Source organism: Miscanthus floridulus, unplaced genomic scaffold, assembly GCF_019320115.1.
Source record: "Miscanthus floridulus cultivar M001 unplaced genomic scaffold, ASM1932011v1 fs_786_1, whole genome shotgun sequence".
Classification (NCBI taxonomy): Eukaryota; Viridiplantae; Streptophyta; class Magnoliopsida; order Poales; family Poaceae; genus Miscanthus; species Miscanthus floridulus.
Window position 1 is genome coordinate 45,245 of NW_027097268.1, and position 18,005 is coordinate 63,249.

Sequence of the window (18,005 nt, forward strand, 5' to 3'; positions counted from 1 at the left end):
AATAGTCAACATTTATCGATTTCATGTGTAATACAATTTAATTCATGGCATTACATAATGTACAGAAAAGTAGCTTAACAGCCATGCTGCTCCTTTGAGCACAGTGCCCAGACAAGATCACTAATTTTGTCAACCAACTGGTTATCTCCTTGCACAGAGAATAGTGCGACGAAGCAAAAGCCTTCGTGAACTAACCGAAACTATGTACAACAACGATCGTTGCCGCAGTTGCCTAATGGTACAAGAATGTTGTTATACATATGTGAAACTTGTGAAACCAGCTTATACACATACTACTGACAGAAGCCAAATGGCAATGCCTCACGAAAGGCAGCAGCAGCATACACCAATAGTTCAGTAAATGGAAGCTCATCTGGGGCCCATTTTCGAACTAAGAAAGAAACTCATCTGAAACCACGTTGTGGTATGTGGACAGGACAAGCTGCAAAGAACAAGAAAGTAAGTGTTTGCAACTACCAGGATGAATTTAATTCACAAGGACAGTGATGGATGGGGGATTACTTTCAGAGAGATCAGATGAGCATTTTCGTGCAAAGATTTTTCTAGCGTCCAAAACATAATTGGATAATAAGATGTTTTCCAAGTTTTCTCCCCTGCAAATCAGAGAAGAGACCGTGTCATTAGCAATCTCTCAAGGTAAAACGAGGGGAAGTCAATTAATAAAATGAGAAACGGGCATGACTTAGAGGCCTTGAGTTTCTCTGTTGCATCCGATAATCATTATTAAAGCTAGGAGAATCAATTCGTCAATTATCAATTATGCAAATAAACTCATCCTATGACCCCCGCTCACGCTGAGCTCAACAGGAAGGATGGTACAAAGGAAGCTCTGTTGTGGCTCCTGAGCTTTGCCATACACATCAGGCATCACATCAACATAACATGTAAAGAACAGCAGCTATGTTATTAAGAGATTCTGGAAGTAAGGTAGACACATACCGAGCCCATGAAGGAACCAATTTCCTTCTTCGCCTTGATTCTTCTTTATGTTCGAAATCATTATCCTCATCATCAGAATCTTTATATGGAGTCATTATGTATGACTACAAAAGTTCAACAAACCACAGAGCAGAGAATTCGCAATTAGAACCTTTGCTGACACTGAAGTGAAATAACACTACCAAATGAAATCAAAGTAGCCCAATTGGAGAATCTCCATCATTTCCCCATCAAAAAATAATCTGCCGTCTTTGTATCCCAGCACTTTCTAAGACTTAAGATCTCGCAAGGTTCTTTCTAAGATAAAGCTAAGTGAAGACTAGAACATACCTCCTCAATACTGTTTGGGATATTTTCCAGACAATGAGATCCAAAAATTGCAGGCCTCTCATCGGTTATCACAACCATTTCATTGTGACTGTTAGTGGCCTTTCCTCCAAGACCTGTCATTTCATCAAATTTTACTGGGACTTTCACCGCTTCAGCCAAATTCTTCTGCCGCTCCTTATTATCCTGCAACGACTTAAATGCTTATTAACAAATATATATCATATTAAGGAACACTTGGTAGACATAAACAATATAGCTTCTACTCACATGAGCTTCTGGATGAGCTTCTTTGTCATTGTTGGCATGCTTTCTTTCCATAGGTCGCGTCTGTTGTTTTCGAGCTTCTTCAATGCATTTCTTTTTTCTCTCCTTTTCCCTCCTTTCCTCCTCATCCCTCTGCCTCTTCCTTGTTGCCACATCAGCACCTCTTTTCTTCTTCTGTTCCTCTTCCTGTTTTTGCTTTAGTTCTTTCTCTTGCTTCAGTTTCTCACGCTCTAATTTTGCTGCTGCTTTGCGCATTTCACGTTCATTTCGTTTCTTTTCTTCAAGACGTTTTGCAGCTTCAGCTGCCTCAAGTGCCTTCACTCTGACATCTTTTTTCACTACAAGACAGAAACCCCATTTGTAGAGGCCTTCTGTGAGCACCACTCAACAAATATTTCTAACTCAAGAATCAGTCGCCAACTAGATTTAGCATAATTTACTTATACTAATACTCCCTCTATCCCAAAATATAGGGTGTATTATGTTTGGAGAAAGTAAACCATACTACACTTGGGCCATTAATCTCTCATAGAGTATATTACCAATTGATACAAAATCAATATCAGTATTAATGATATTCCAAGTAGGAATCTAGTGGTGCAACTCTTGTAGACTAAACATGTTCAAATTTCGAGGAATTATTGGTCAAAACTTGTGAAGATTGATTCCTCCAATTACTAGTACGCACTGTATGTTCGAGAAGAAATAGTGGAAGTAACAAATGAGACTTACCACATGCAGGTTGCACCTTTGGCTTTACAAGAGGTATAAAAGATGCCACATTAGCAACAATATTGCTAGGCTTAGAGCGCTTGCCAGGATTTGCTTCACTCTGTCTTGTTTCTCTCTTGCTTAATCTGTTATGGAGGGAATGAGACATTTTCCCTCCTTTTTTTAATAAAGAAGCACAACTTTCTTTAGGCTTCTTGTTATCACCATCATTCCTGAGATCTGGATCATGATTGAGTTCGCTGCTGAAAGTTTCTACAGTCATGTCTCTGTCACCTGTATCCATAATCATACCTATCGAATAAGAGGCAGGATTCCCAATGCTTTGACATAGTCCAGTGATATCCTGAAGTGCTTTTCTTCCAGATTGGCCCTGGTTGCCTACAGATCCAGGTAATATCTCTCGGTAATCATTTTCTTCTGCAATGTCACTGTCTTCATCAATTCGGAAGCATAAAAGCTCAGGAATTGAACCCATATGCTCTGAAACAGATCTATTTTTTTCTGAAAGTTTCCCCACGCAATACTTTTCAACATAAGGGGTCAATGGATTTTCACCATTATCCTGTTTGTTGGCAGCATTTGAGGAACATGACGCTACAACATCAGAAGTAATGAAAGAACCCTTATGTCCCAATCCACTTGAACCAAAAATATCTGTTATTCTGCCATCAATACTTACACTGTGTTGTCTTCCATCATCATTAAACAAACAGTTTGCAGCTTTCCCTGACATAGTTGCCAATAGCTGACGCATGCCACTTACTGTGCTCATCTTATATTTATTAGAGGTATCAGAATTAAATGTACCAAATTGTCTGGAATCATGAACGCTCTCAAATGTCCTTTCTTCAGTAGTTGAGCTATCCAATGGAAGAGAAAAATCAAAGCTCTCAAATTGTGGCATTGCATCATTAAATTCCACAGAGTCATCATCCTTTTGCCTTGGGGTAGTATCATCAGATAGTAAATGTCCTGTTAGATCTTCACTTCTAAATTTCCTATCAACTTCCACGCCAGAGCCATAACTTAATTTCTCATGAAACAATGCAACTGGAGCAGATGCCTGTTTACCATGTTGATCCAATGCATAACTCGGGAATATATTTGTTGAATCAGTGCTGAAATAATTTGCTGGATTCAGTGGCACACTCTGAGACAATATTTCATCCATCTGAGGAGCCATCCACGGATGTTCCACATTGGAATTAGCAACACTTAATCTCTCACCTTGTAAGTAAGTATTTTCCTGCCAACAAAAGAAGAAAAGTTGTCAATGCTCTGGAATTTACTAACACAATTAGGAAACAGTAAGCTTGGTTTCAGAAAGAACATTGAAAACACTGCAGCAGTGGCAACAACAACAACACGGACTTTTTGTGCCAACTGCCAAGCAAGTTGGGGTAGGCTAGAGCTGAAACCCAACACGAGCCACCACCAAAAAAATAGAAGGACAAAAGGACTATATATACTTCCGGTGATCTAAAGACAGCTTGCTGTTCCGGTACATTGATAGCTGATTTCAACATGCTCCTATCCAAGAATGAACATTGCAAAACTCTACCACCTAAAAATGCTAACAAATGAAATTCACCTACCAACAAACAATATTTAAAAATCAGATACTGAACCAATTTGCACTTAGATAAAACTGAAATCATCCAACTCCATAAACTTGCACTTGAAAAAAGAATCCGAAGAATAATCTTTTAAATTAGCATTTTCACAATTTCAAAATGGAGAAGAACTGAAACACTTGATGAAAACACATACCTCTTGACTGCAGAGTTCCATAGAGCTGCTAGCCAATGGAGAACTTGCAGCAGCATCACAAATATTTTGTAACTGTGCTTGATAGTTTTGGAGGTCCATTTCTTCAATTACATTCCTGCTGCTGATACCATTACTAAAATTAGGTGATAAAACCTTTGCACTAGAAGAGTTACAGAGAGCAACCTCAGATAGGCTGAACCTATCTCTTAGCTTGGGAGAAGAATTCTCATTTTGTTGAACATCACTTGCAACTGACATACTGTGGTTCACTGCATCATTCTTTGTCTCAGACTTGAGAAGCATGAAGTTATCAAATCCTGAATTTCTTAGGAAGTAACGACCAGAAGGTTGTGTTTCCACTGAAATTTTTTCTGCAGTTACCACATGGGTGCCAATGCCATCTTGGTGATTCGGAGATAATGGATTTGTGTCTTGAGAATTGGGAAGCACAGTGTCTTGGCACTTTATTCGTTTTCTTTTGGATGACATACCCCCATTAATCTGGACACCATCTGCAGCTGACTTCTTCTGAGCATGCCCTCTATCCTCTTGGTGCTTGTTGTTCTTGTCACAAGATTCTGACGTACATGGAGACTTCATTTTCTCAATGTTTTCGGCTGTGCATGAATCAGCAATTACTTGCACATCATCCTTAGCATCAGCAATTACTTGCACATCATCCTTAGCATCAGGGGTCTCTTGTTCTTTTCCTGAAAGATTGCAAGTTATATAAGAACATATCATATTGACATTTGCTAAAAAAAAGGAAACGGATAATGATCTACAAGGACAAGGAGCAATCACAATACCTTGTCGCAGTTTTCCATTGTTTTTTCCTGATGAAGCGACAGCATTCTTTTCTGTTACTTGCTTATCTCTGGTTCTAGATGAACCAATCGGGCTAACTTTTGGAACCACAGATTCGTTCTTTCTGTTATCAGCAGAACCACCACAGGCTTTGCTGACATGAACATCATCACCCAATTTTCCTGAAGAGCAATTGATTGAGTCAGATACTGGGTCTGCTTGGATCATCTCATTTTGCATGCCCAGAGGAGGATGGCCCAAGGGAGTTTTCACAACTGAAATACTTCCATTAAATTCCAAAGATGGTCTGACTAATAAATACTGTTCCTGTGATAACTCACTATCTGCAGATTTAGAGGCATTCACAGCAGCAGCACCATTGGAATGTTTGTCGTTACTTTGTGTTCTATAAGACAAGTGCCTTGATTGACAAGCATCAGTGGAAATAAAATTATGAGGTGGAAGCAGCTCAGCAGATCTGTCTTGGGAGCATCGGCTATTTGTGTCATCTTTCTGCAAATTTGAAAGGTGATTACAGCCATCCACCCCTAACAAACTGTTCGGTGATATTCCTGGTGATGTATGAGCCCCAAACCTTGCATCAGCTAGTTGGGTAGGCTGCTGCAAAGGTCCACTGTATGGAGGTGAGACATGAGATTTCGGTTTGTCAGTATCCTCAATAACCTGCATTGTATCATTATCAAGCAGTGACCTTGGGGTATGCTCAATAACCACAGAACAATTGGTTTCATTACTCTTCAATGTATCTATTTTAAGTGGTTGGCTGACCTTGGGGTATGCTCTTCCCAAAGAATTGGTTTCAGGAATATGTTCTGTATTCTTATGAAGTAATGGTTCACCCGTAGAATTCAGTACTTCAGCAGAACACGTCGGAGATGGTTTCTTATTTGGAGAAGGCATACTAGTAAGATCAGGATGGCCACATTCTGAAGTATATTTGTGGTGCTGCTCCACTGATGCACTGTCATGGTTCAAATGTCCTGACCTAACATGATTAAGCAACAACCTTCCCATAGAATGAGGTCCCTGAGAGCTGGTAGAAGATGGGTCTTCACTTGACAGATTTGTAAAAGCAAGATCAAGATGGTCACTTTTCAGACCAGATTCCTGTTGCTGACCTGTTTGTTCACTGGAAGGATTCATACAAACTGATTCAGCAACATCAAATTGAAGCATTTTTGGCTCAACCAATAAGTGAGTTTCAGGAATTCGATGGCACACACTATCTGCAGTGTTTGGCTTAGAGAAATCTGGAAGTGGCACACCCGGTGAATCTCTAACAGAACAGTTGTTACTGACCCCGACGTCGCTATCAGAACAGATAATCTTGTTCTCTACAATCAGCGGTGGGAAACCATCTAACTTAACTCCTTGGTCTTCAGGATTGTTGTCGCACTTCAAGAAGTCAGTTGACTTCCCTTGAATGGCACAAAAACCACCACCCTGACCTGAACCTGATGTTGTTTCAGCACAGTCTGGGACATCATCACACGGCACGGAAGATGATGATGCAGCAGCTCTGTTTGACCCCACAGTCTTAAGGTTAGACTTATGCATCCCATCTTGCATACCATCACAGCTTCCACTCTTTGCAGCTCGATCTCCTCCATGTAGGCAATCTTCAATATGCTTTTGCCTTGACCTGGAACGCTGAATCCTTGAAAACAATTTGGCTGCAGTGCAAGACTCAGTAAGCTCCTGGGTAAGCGAAGCCTGCTCTTGCTGCTGCTCTTCATGTTGGTTAGTAGTACCCAGAGCAGTGCAACTAGTGCCTTGGTAGGCATCATATCCATTTGGATCCCCCGACTTTGTGGACAAAGTGCTAGGAACAGCTAGAGGCAGAAAGACAGTCCTATTGATGGCTGGTGTTGTAATCTGTCTTCCAGTCAGAACAATTGGTTTGCCATTCAGCTCTACACATAAATGGAGTACTTCAATATATATGAGTAAAATGCAAGATAGTAACAGTGCACAAATGGATAACACGAAACAACATTCACAGCATAAAAGTTAAATATAATGTAGGAACATTCGATGATGATTGAGGCACAACACTTAGGTATTTCAATGTTACAAATGTTTATAAGTAGTACCACAGACCCAAAAAAAAACGAACAGAGTCATAATTTTTTTGTTTCATTTGTTAGCTGAAAATAATATTACTTGTGGAACCATTGAAATTACAATATAGTGGCAACAACAAACCATAACGTGTATATTTAGTTATGCTAATGTTCAGTTGTAGTCATCATACCAAAAGGCAAAACCCTAGGTTTCTCTAAATCTAAGTAACATCATCCTCATCCGCAGCGCTTCTCGGATGCAAATTACTGCTGTCATGACCATCTTGACACAAATACGAGGGAAAGTATAGCCATTTTATTACTAGCCAGCGAATTTTAAGCGTATGGCCTCCTTGCTACTGAAAACGAACACGCTACACAGACAACTCAACTCAAAGTATCTCGCATTTAAAAAACACGGAGGAGCTAACCAAATTAATCTCACACAAACTGTTATCACTAGAACCAAATTCTAGTTAGCTACAACCTGCTATAGGGCAACCTAAGCTCAAATCAGCACTATCCACCAACCCTACCAGTGGAGCTACGCGAGCCCTGGTCCGAATAGAGATCAGCCCCAATCGGGCAACAAAATCCACACCGCCCCCGCTCAGGAACCCGCCCGAATCACCAGCGCGGAGACGGAAGAGTAAGGGAGGGAGAGGGAGCAGTTGGGACGCACCTTGGGGCAGGGTGGCGGAAGGGAGGAGCCATTCCGGGGGCTGGTGACCAGCGGCGAGGAGGTTGCAGGCGAGGATCCTGGAGTAGGAGTCGGCGTGCTTCTGCACCTGCGCGGCCACCCGGTTCTTGCTCTCGAAGGCCTGCATGAACAGGTGCTCCATGGCTGACCGGCTCGGCTCTCGCGGAGGTCGCTGCGGGGCCTAGGGTTTGGGCATGGAGGTGGAAGAGGGCCGGCAACGGCTAGCGGGTGTGGAGACGGCGGCGAAAGGCTCGAAAATTTTGAATCGGGCAGGAGGGCGGCCGATGCTAAGGGGGGAATGGGAAGACGAGATCTGTGGCCTGTGGGGGATACTGGACGGCTGGAGACTGGAGGAGCGGCGATTACCGTTTCGGGACTCGGTGGTCCGACTCGGACGGCCTGGATGGCTGGATCTTTGATCTGTCTCTGTCTGTCGTAAAGATGGCAACGGGCATAAAATATCCGCGTGCCCGCGGATAGAAAATTCGATGGGCATGAATATGGGTTTAAGTTTGTGTCCACCGGCACGGGCATAGGTGTGATTCTAAACCTGATGGATATTTGTTCGTGGGCATGGAAAAATGATATCCGCACCCGCAAGCCCGCTAGACCCGCGCCAATGACCCTATAAGTCTATATACGGTTGTATGTCTTTATTCGTGTTAATTTATGATGACTTGAGATACACTAATGTAGACGTACTTTTGATTACTCTTGTATGGTCAATGTGTCATACTTTATCTAATGTTGAGATATAGATGTTTATTTTTTGATATATTGTTTCTTACTTGTTATTAAGATATGGTTGGGTGCTTTGTTGCTTCATTTTTGCGGGTATACGGGTGTGCCCGCGGGCATGTGATATCCGCAGATAGCGGGCACGGGCATGATTTTCTACCCGTGACGGTTAACGGGCGCGGGCGCGGGCACAGATTTTTGCTCGCGGGTATGGATATCTAGGGCTAGTATCCGCGCGGATTTTACCCGTTGCCATCTTTAGTCTGTCGCGCGGCGCGCGTTGGGAATGCCTGGTGGGTCCGTCTACTTCCTCCGCGGGGTGGGTCCCACCTGCCATTGTATGCTACGGCGACACGCCGCACGCAATGTTGACTGACACGTACGGCCCGTCAAGGAGGAAACTTTCCGTTTTTTCCCAATCCGGCGTCCCCGCTGGGCGCGGGGAGACTTCTGCATTTCATTCATCATCAAAAACGGGTTTGACAGTTTTACTATCCCTCAAACTGGTTTTGCTCGTTTATTATTATGAAACTGGGTAACCCGTTGGAATATATTTTAGGTAGTTTTAATTTATGAAAAAAAGAAAACACCTCCTTCCACTTCTACCCCTGTTGCTTTCTTCGTCAAAACGGATCGAACAACAACGGCGGCCACGGCGTACGGACGGTTCGCGCTGGTGCCGGATGGTTCGCGTGGGTGCAACAGCGAACGGCGCCCACGGCGTACGGACGATTGGGAGTGGGGAGGCTGAGGATACCTGGTGACGTTGTGGTACTTCGACGTGCGCTGCCCGAATGTGTCGATGGACTTGCGGTGGACGACGGCCTGCTTCTGCCCGCCACCAGCGCCGCCGCGCTTCTTGCTCCCGTCCATGGCGACATACTCGGTGACGGCGTCGGCGTGGGCGCCGACTTGCATGGTGATGCTACTGGACTGGGACCCTGTCTCGGAGCTCATGGAAAGGGCCAGCGGGTGTGGGTGGCCCTGCAGCGGCACGATGGCGCCGACGTCGTTGACGTTTTAGCCGTCGTCGCCGCCGCCGCGGGCCGAGAACCAGCTCGCCGCCATTGTCGTGGCGGACTGCTCATCCACCATCTGCGCGTGCCTGCCGTACACGTCATGCCCGCCCGAACCGGGGATCACCGCGCACTGCAGGTAGCCGCCTTGGTTGTGGCCGTGACCGTGCGCGTGGTGGCTATGACCGCCGCCGTAGTAGAAGCTGGAGCTGTCCAAGCTCAGTGCCATCACGGTGCTCGCGCCCAAGAAATCCTCCAGCTTGGGCGATGTTGAGGCAGGGGATGTTGGAACCAGGTGATACCCAGGAGCTTGCGCTGGTTATGGTGGAGCAGCGGTGAACGTGGTCACCGCGGCGAGCGCGAGATAGATGTAAAACGCAACAACAAGAATGATACGTACTGCCAACCGTCGCAACTTTCTCGGCCCCTCTTTGTTTCTTATTTATTCAGTACACGATCGGGATCACGGAACAGACCTCCGAGTCTCCCGTGCCATAGCATACACCGTGTGCTACGCCGTTGCATTGCGACGTGCACCACGTGCTGCAGCATATCCTATGGCGCTGACACAATGGACCAACCGGGCTGTGTCGTGGACCAAGCATGCCTCTGGCCACGCCCAACCCGCTACCTGACTAATAGACTCGATGAACATAATCCTAACCGAACGACGCAACAATTTAGCTATCAAGACACCCCCTAAACTTGTTGCAGCTCAACGACGCCCAATGCCTTCCTCAGTTCCTGAAACCTGACTCGCCCAAGCGACTGTGTGAAGATGTCGGCCAACTGGTTTGCAGTGCCTACATGTTCCACCTCCACCTTTCCCTCCTCAATGCACTCACGCAGGAAGTGATACTTAGTATCAATATGTTTGCTCCTGTCGTGATGCACCGGATTCTTGCTCAGTGCGATGGCGGACATATTGTCCATGAGGAGCTTTACTGGCGTCTCCTTCGTTCCCATCAAGTCTCCCATTAGTCGGCTTAACCAAATGCCTTGACAAGCCGCAGCTGCCCCTGCCACATACTCGGCTTCACAGGATGAAAGAGCTACAATCTTCTGCTTCTGTGACGTCCAAGTGACCAAGTTCTTGCCAAGAAAATACACCACCCCCGTAGTACTCTTCCTATCTTCTGCATCTCCCGTGAAGTCACTGTCGCTGAACCTGACCAAGAAAGGTTTCAGGTCAGTGCCTCGCGCATACCTGCAGCCATACTTGATCATTCCCTTTAGGTATCTGAGTATGTGTTTAACAACCGCCCAATGATCTTTACTAGGAGCCTCCATGTACCTGCTCACGACCCCAACAGTGAACGCCAAATCGGGCCTTGTGTTCACAATGTACCTGAGACTTCCTATCAAGCTTCTATATGCAGTGGGATTCACAACCTCATCCTCCATCTTCTTGCTGAGTTTGAGCCTTGCCTCCATGGGTGTTGCACATGGGTTACAATTCAACATCCCGGCTGTCTCCAGTATCTTTACTGCATAGGCACTTTGGCTCAGAGTGATTCCTTCATCTCCTTGTTTCACCTCGATCCCCAGATAGTAGCTAAGGAGCCCAAGATCACTCATCGAAAACTTCTTTTTCATCTCCACCTTGAACTTGGCAATATCACTGGCACTCGGTCCTGAGATGATCAAGTCATTGACATACACTCCAACAAGCAAGGAGTTCTTGTTGCCTCTTCTATACACTACATGCTCAAGCTTACTTCTGACAAAACCCAGAGCAACGAGTTCTCTATCAAGTTTGGCGTTCCAGGCCCTAGGTGCCTGCTTAAGCCCATAGAGTGCCTTCTTCAGTCTAAGCACTTTACCCTTGCTGCCCACACTGAAACCAGGAGGTTGTTGAACGCATACAGTTTCAGTTAAGTCTCCATTCAGGAATGTCGATTTGACATCCATATGGTGTACCGCCCATCCACTCTGCGCTGCAAGTGCCAATAACAACCTCACTATTTTGATTCTAGCAACCGGTGCAAAAACTTCCTCAAAGTCCACTCCTTGGCGTTGTGCATAGCCCTTCACCACTAACCTTGCCTTGTGTTTGACAACTCTCCCCTCTGGATTCTTTTTCAGCTTGAAAACCCATTTGAGCCCAATGGCTCTTTGTTTGGCTGGCAGATCACACACCACCCAGGTTCCATTCTCCTCGATGGCTTGCATCTCGGTTCTCATTGCTTCATGCCAACAATCCTCAGACATCGCATCTTCTACCGAGGCAGGCTCCTCAGCAGCCGAAAGACAAATCCCACTATACTCATAATTTGTGAGTTCATCGGTACTGTCAAGCAAATCGGGAATAGTCCTGTATCTCCTTGGTGCACTATCTGAATCTTCAGATGCATTTGATGGCGGCGTGGCCCAATGAATGTGTGGTGCTGATCCCACTACTGACCCAGCGAGACAGTGTTGGCATCATAGTTTTCAGTAGAAGATGATGAAAGGTCCTAATGGCTAGAGGGGGGTGAATAGCCTAATAAAAATTTCTACAACAACACTTAACAAAATAGTTAGACAATTATGAGGCGAAGCAAGTGTTGCGCTAGCCTACTTAAAATGTAAGCCACCTACCACAATTCTAGTTTAGATAGTGTCGATTCACACAAGAGGTATGACACTACCCTATGTTAGAGTGCTCTCAAAGGCTAATTAAAGAGCCACACCAACCAACCAACCAAGCTCTCATAATTAGTTACACTAAAGAGCTTGTCAACTAGTTTGTGATAATGTAAAGAGAGTGATCAAGATAGTTATACCGCCATGTAGAGGAGTGAACCAATCAATCACAAAGATGAATAACAATGAAGACCAATCACCTCGGAATCAAAGGATGAACACAATGATTTTTACCGAGGTTCACTTGCTTGCCGGCAAGCTACTCCTTGTTGTGGTGATTCACTCACTTGGAGGTTCACGTGCTAATTGGCTTCACACGCCAAACCCTCAATAGGGTGCCGCACAACCAACACAAGATGAGGATTACATAAGCCACGAGCAATTCACTAGAGTACCTTTTGGCGCTCCGCCGGGGAAAGGTCAAGAACCCCTCACAATCACCACGATCGGAGCCAGAGACAATCACCACCCTCCGCTCGATGATCCTCGCTGCTCCAAGCCATCTAGGTGGTGGCAACCACCAAGAGTAACAAGCAAAACCCGCAGCGAAACACGAACACTAAGTGCCTCTAGATGCAAACACTCAAGCAATGCACTTGGATTCACTCCCAATCTCACTATGATGATGAATTAATGATGGAGATGAGTGGGAGGACTTTGGCTAGGCTCACAAGGTTGCTATGTTAATGAAAATGGCCAAAGATGTGAGCCACAACCGGCCATGGGGCTTAAATAGAAACCCCCACGAAATAGAGCCGTTGTACCCCTTCACTGGGCATACTGCGCTCTGACCGGACGCTCCGGTCCAACTGACTGGACCCTAGACTCAGCGTCCGGTCCACTGATGGACGCCACGTGTCACTAGCTTCAAACGTTGTTCGTCAGTTTTCAATGGCTATGAAGCTAACCGGACGCTCTGGCAAAACTGACCGGACGTTGGAGCCTCAGCGTCCGGTCGAGTATAGTAAGGGTCAAAAATCGGTTTTCCTTGACTGGACACGTCTGGTCCATCTTGACCAGACACAGCCCAGCGTCCAATGGTAAACCCTAGCCTCTGTACCGCCAGTCAACACGACCGGACGCAGGCAGTCAGGGTCCGATGCTTTTGGATCTAGTGTTTGGTCACTTGACCGACACTGGCATCTCCTCTGTTTTCACTTCTAACTTCTTCACCCTTGCTCCAATGTGCCAACCACCAAGTGTATCACCTTGTGCACATATGTTAGCATATTTTCACAAGTATTATCAAGGGTGTTAGCATTCCACTAGATCCTAAATGCACATGCAATGAGTTAGAGCATCTAGTGGCACTTTGATAACCGTATTCCGATACGAGTTTCACCCCTCTTAATAGTACAGCTATCAAACCTAAATGTGATCACACTCTCTAAGTGTCTTGATCACAAAAACAAAATAGCTCCTTTGGTTTATACCTTTGCCTTGAGCTTTTTGTTTTTCTCTTTCTTCTTTTCAAGTTTAAGCTCTTGATCATCGCTATGCCATCACCATTGTCATGCTATGATCTTCATAAGCTTCTCTACTTGAATGTGCTACCTATCTCATGATCACTTGATAAACTAAGTTAGCACTTAGGGTTTCATCAATTCACCAAAACCAAACTAGAGCTTTCAATCTCCCCTTTTTTGATAATTGATGACAATCCTTATACAAAGATATGAATTGAAATTCAATTGAATCTATATTGCTTGCCCAAGCATATTTACCATTTGTAAAAGGATATGGACAAGTTTCATGAACCCTAAATGGTAGCAATTGCTCCCCCTACATATGTGCTAAGAGTTTGGATTATAGCTTGCACATATGCTTGGATAGGAAATGTAGGAGTCAATGTCTACCATATGATGCTAACGTATAAAAGATGGACCTTTGAAGCATGATACCAATCGGAGTGCACCAATATACCATCCTTAGCACCATGGTTAGCTCAATATCACTTGGAAACATATTTTGAAAAGATACCACTTGTAAAGACTTACTTGGAAATGAAAGTTATCTAGTGATTTCATTTCATCATTCAATCTTACAACTAACATTCATCACACAAGCATGGATGTGTGAGTTTAATACTTGTGCCATGCAAGCAAACATATGAAATGCACATTCAAATGCACCATACAAGTTCATGAGCTTGCTCCCCCTACTTGTGTGCTCAAAATTTTAGTTGATCCCTTTCCTTTTTCATATTTCTCCCCTATCTTTGTTTCTCTCTCCCCCTTATCTTTGTTTCTCTCCCCCTTTGTCATCAATGACCACAAAGGTTCTAAATGTAGATAGATTGTCAATGTCAATCAATGGGGTGAGGATCATTTTCCCGAATTTGGTCCAATCTAGATCATTTACCAAAGATATTTAACTCGGTTTGATCCAAGGACAAGCTTCTTCACACCTCCAAATAAGGGTTATCTTGTACCATGTTGAGTTAAACACTTAGAGCTCATATTCTAGATTAAACATTAGGTTTATAAGCCCATAAACATGTTATATGCCATCACTAGATCAAGTCAAACATAGAAGCAATAGTGATACCATATAGACATCAAAATCATTTGATTTTCATGAATGAGCCTAAAATAGAACCATTTAAAAGTTCCTAATAGGATTGAAAATATGACTAGATGCACTAAACATGTCCTTAGCAAGGATATATGTCATGCCAATCAACTTTTACCTTGGGATGCTCGAAGGAGAGGCATGTCATATTGGTGGGGGTGCATCAACACATATTTGAGAAATCCAATATGTTCAACTCATTCCTTAGCTTGCAAAACCTTTTCTCATCCAACGGCTTGGTGAATATATCAACAAGTTGATTGTCGGGTAACTTAGAACGGGGTACCCCAAGCAAACATCAAATGGGTCGCTAAAGTCCCATCTAAAAAATAAAGCTAGAAGGTAAGCCATGGGCCCGTCACCTGCCACAACCGAGCCCACTGAGTCCTCCTCCTCCTCGCCTTGAGCCTCGAGTAGGAGGTCTCGACATCATAACACAAACTCTGCCTCATGCGAGGCTCCCTAGGGAAGGCCTCGGTAGGGAGCACCATCTCCACCTCGCCCGCGGCTCTCCACAGAAGGCCTCGGTAGGGGGTGCATTCTCCGTATCACGCGAGATGTCCCGCGTGAGGCCTCGGTAAGGAGCCCGATCTCCGTCTCACGCGAGGCCTCATTCTCCGTCTCGCGTGAGGCCTCATTCTCCGTGTCGCCTGAGGCCGGGTCATCCGTGGCCCATCACCCCCCGCCTAGACCGACCCTCCAGACAACGTGTCATGTCTCATTAATGCTTCAACCACTCTCACAATCTCAGCCGGACGACGGCTCAATGCCACAAAATAGCCGACGTGACCCGAGGTCGCATCAGCACCATACTGGCCGGGATAGGGCACGGCAGGGATTACCGGCCACTGTGTCCTAACACTATGTCCACGATCAGCGCCATACCGGCTAGGACAGGGTACGGCGGGGATTACCGGCCACTGTGTCCTAACGCTGTGCCCACGATCAGCCGCCCGCTCGAGGCCTCGGCACTGTACACCAGGGTCTCGGCGATCTTGGGGTTCGTGCCTGCTGAGACCCCTCCACCATAGTGCAAGCCTCAGCACCGACCAAGTCTCGGCCTTGTGCATAGTTCGTCCACAGTGGCTTGCACGTTCGCCGCCGCACCCACTCCGAGGCATTCCCGGGGCTCCCACGACGCACAGGATCTGATGGGACGACCACGCCGCCCCAGTACTCTAAGGACGGACCACTTTGACGACCACGCCACCACAGGAACAGGCTATAGGGCCCGAACATGCTGCCTCTGTTCACACGACACCATACAGTTAGCTCATGTATCGTCCCTATCCTCCCTTCAGGCTATAAAAGGAGAGGACTTGGGCCGTTTTAGAGAGAAAGGAGAACGCCTTGTAACACATACACACGCATACATCTCTGCCACCTAAGAGCAACGCCTCAAGCAGCCCGCACGACACCTTGCCGAGACCTGGGACTAGCTCCCTCTCTCCCTCAGCTTGTAACCCCCTATTACGAGCACTTCGGTGCAAGGAATACAAGACCGACCTCTCAGACTAGACGTAGGGCCTCGATTGCCTGAACCAGTATAAACCTTGTGTCTCTTTGCATCACCATCCGGAATCAGGAGCACGTAGAACAAATTCACTGGTTGGTTGAGGCCCCCCCGTCCAAAACACTGACAGTTGGTGTGCTAGGTAGGGGCATCTACGTGTCGGTTTCGTCATCCCAGTAGGTTCTGGATGGCAGACCCCGTATGACCATTGTGTCTTGGCACCGTGGTTTGGTTCGGGAGCCTAGAGTTCATGTCTCTAGGGCATGAGTACGACATGGTACTCCTCACTCCTCGAGCCCCACCGTCCGACGATGAAGTTACGCCCCGGCAGCCCAGGCGCAGGCGGTGCCCGGGCGGCCGCTCTCGCCGCGCTCACCAAGCATGACACGAACAAGGCCACCCTGATGCTATGCGAACCTAGGGCGGCACGCCAACCCCCACCGATATCCTATGACCAGCTATTGGCACAGGGTCCCTAGCTGGGGACCTGTCTAGCCTGAGCTTGGACAAGGGAAAATCACCGATGGTACACGGCGATGCCCAGTCGTCAAGCTCCGCTCCACCACTCCCTGAAGAACCAACCCCGGCGGGGCAGAATTTGGCGATGGCACCATCCCCATACCCCTTTGGGTTAAGAAATGTCGCCGCCTCTTATGCCTACGCTTACACTGCCACTCACAAGCATCCCTCGGAATGCCGGCAGCGCTTCGCTCTCGACCTGAGCACCCACGCCGACTCCTCGGATGAGGACAAGGCATGGCCCGGAGTGGATTTCTTCGGACTCAATGACCCTAGGGCTTTGCGCCAGTTCTTGGCCGCAAGCGACTACTGCTTTGGCTACTCCGACTCCGACGACGAAGGCACCTACGACCCCACTCGCGAGTGTTTTCACATCGGGCTCAGGATGCCGAGGGCGGACGAAGAGGACGAGGGGGCAGGTAGCCATTCCCCGCTTCGCCTAGGTGCGAGCACCGTCACACCTCCACGCGCCGCCCTACCGGCCGCACGAAATGAGAATGTCGCTCTTACGTGACCTCAGCGCCTAGACCTAGAACAGCTCTGTGAGCTCTAGGCCAAGGTCGAACAAGACCAACTCCTTCTGTAGCAGCTTCGAGACTCTCTCGAACAGGAGTAGCGAGGTCATAGCAAAGGTGGGGGAGCCCGACGGAGGGCCCACGATGTGCATCACCGCATCCATGACGACGAAGGGAGTGAGCAACCCCTAGTCTTCAATCGCGCTAGCCAGAACATTGCGGCTGTGGCAATGCTGGTCCATGCAATGCCCGAGCCTTCTACCACGGAGGGGCAGCGGGTCCGTGGCGAGCTCCGGGATCTCCTAGAGACCGCTGTGGTTCAGCAGGCTGAGAGTTCCACCTCCCGACGACACAGGGGCGCCTCGAACTTGCCCACGGCACCGCCTCGGTAGGACAGGGAAGCCCCAGCTCGTCCCGAGCCTGACCGAGCGCTGATAGCCCACAGGGCCCCCGTGCTTCTGGACCGCCTCAGCAATCGACGCGAGGTATAGGGAGACCATGAGGTGGTCAGCAGGCGACGATGCCATGACAACGAGGGGCCCGCTCGGGGCTACCACCCACACCAAGGTGGTCGCTATGACAGCGGGGAGGACCACAGTCCTTCCCCTGAACCACCAGGCCCCCGGGTCTTTAGCAGGGCCATCCGCGCTGCTCTTTTCCCCGCCCGGTTCTGGCAACCAGCCAATCTCACGAAGTACAGCGGCGAGACCAACCCTGAACTCTGGCTTGCCGATTACTGCCTGGCCTACCAGCTAGGCGGTGCGAATGATGACCTGCTCATCATCCGCAACCTCCCCTTGCTCTTGTCAGACTCAGCGCAAGCCTAGCTCGAGCACCTTCCTCCCTCGCAAATCCATGACT

At 47.0% G+C, this 18,005-nt stretch overlaps 1 protein-coding gene across 3 annotated transcripts; it reads right to left on the bottom strand.

Moving 5' to 3' along the window:
- On the bottom strand, positions 1–7,977 carry LOC136533085 (uncharacterized). Of its 3 annotated transcripts, none has more exons than XM_066525656.1 (10): positions 7,630–7,977; positions 5,653–6,797; positions 4,866–5,547; positions 4,057–4,766; positions 2,287–3,532; positions 1,558–1,892; positions 1,291–1,473; positions 961–1,064; positions 523–614; positions 1–442 (listed from the first exon to the last, which is right to left on the bottom strand). In XM_066525656.1, the coding sequence occupies exons 1-10, from the start codon at positions 7,787–7,789 to the stop codon at positions 405–407; spliced, it is 4,695 nt and encodes a 1,564-aa protein (XP_066381753.1). In that variant the 5' UTR covers positions 7,790–7,977; the 3' UTR covers positions 1–404. The 3 variants fall into 3 exon arrangements, with proteins under 3 accessions (XP_066381753.1, XP_066381752.1, XP_066381751.1); XM_066525655.1 differs by having other exon boundaries at positions 4,057–4,683; positions 4,714–4,766; positions 4,866–6,797; XM_066525654.1 differs by having other exon boundaries at positions 4,866–6,797.
- Between the last annotated feature and the right edge of the window lie 10,028 nt (positions 7,978–18,005).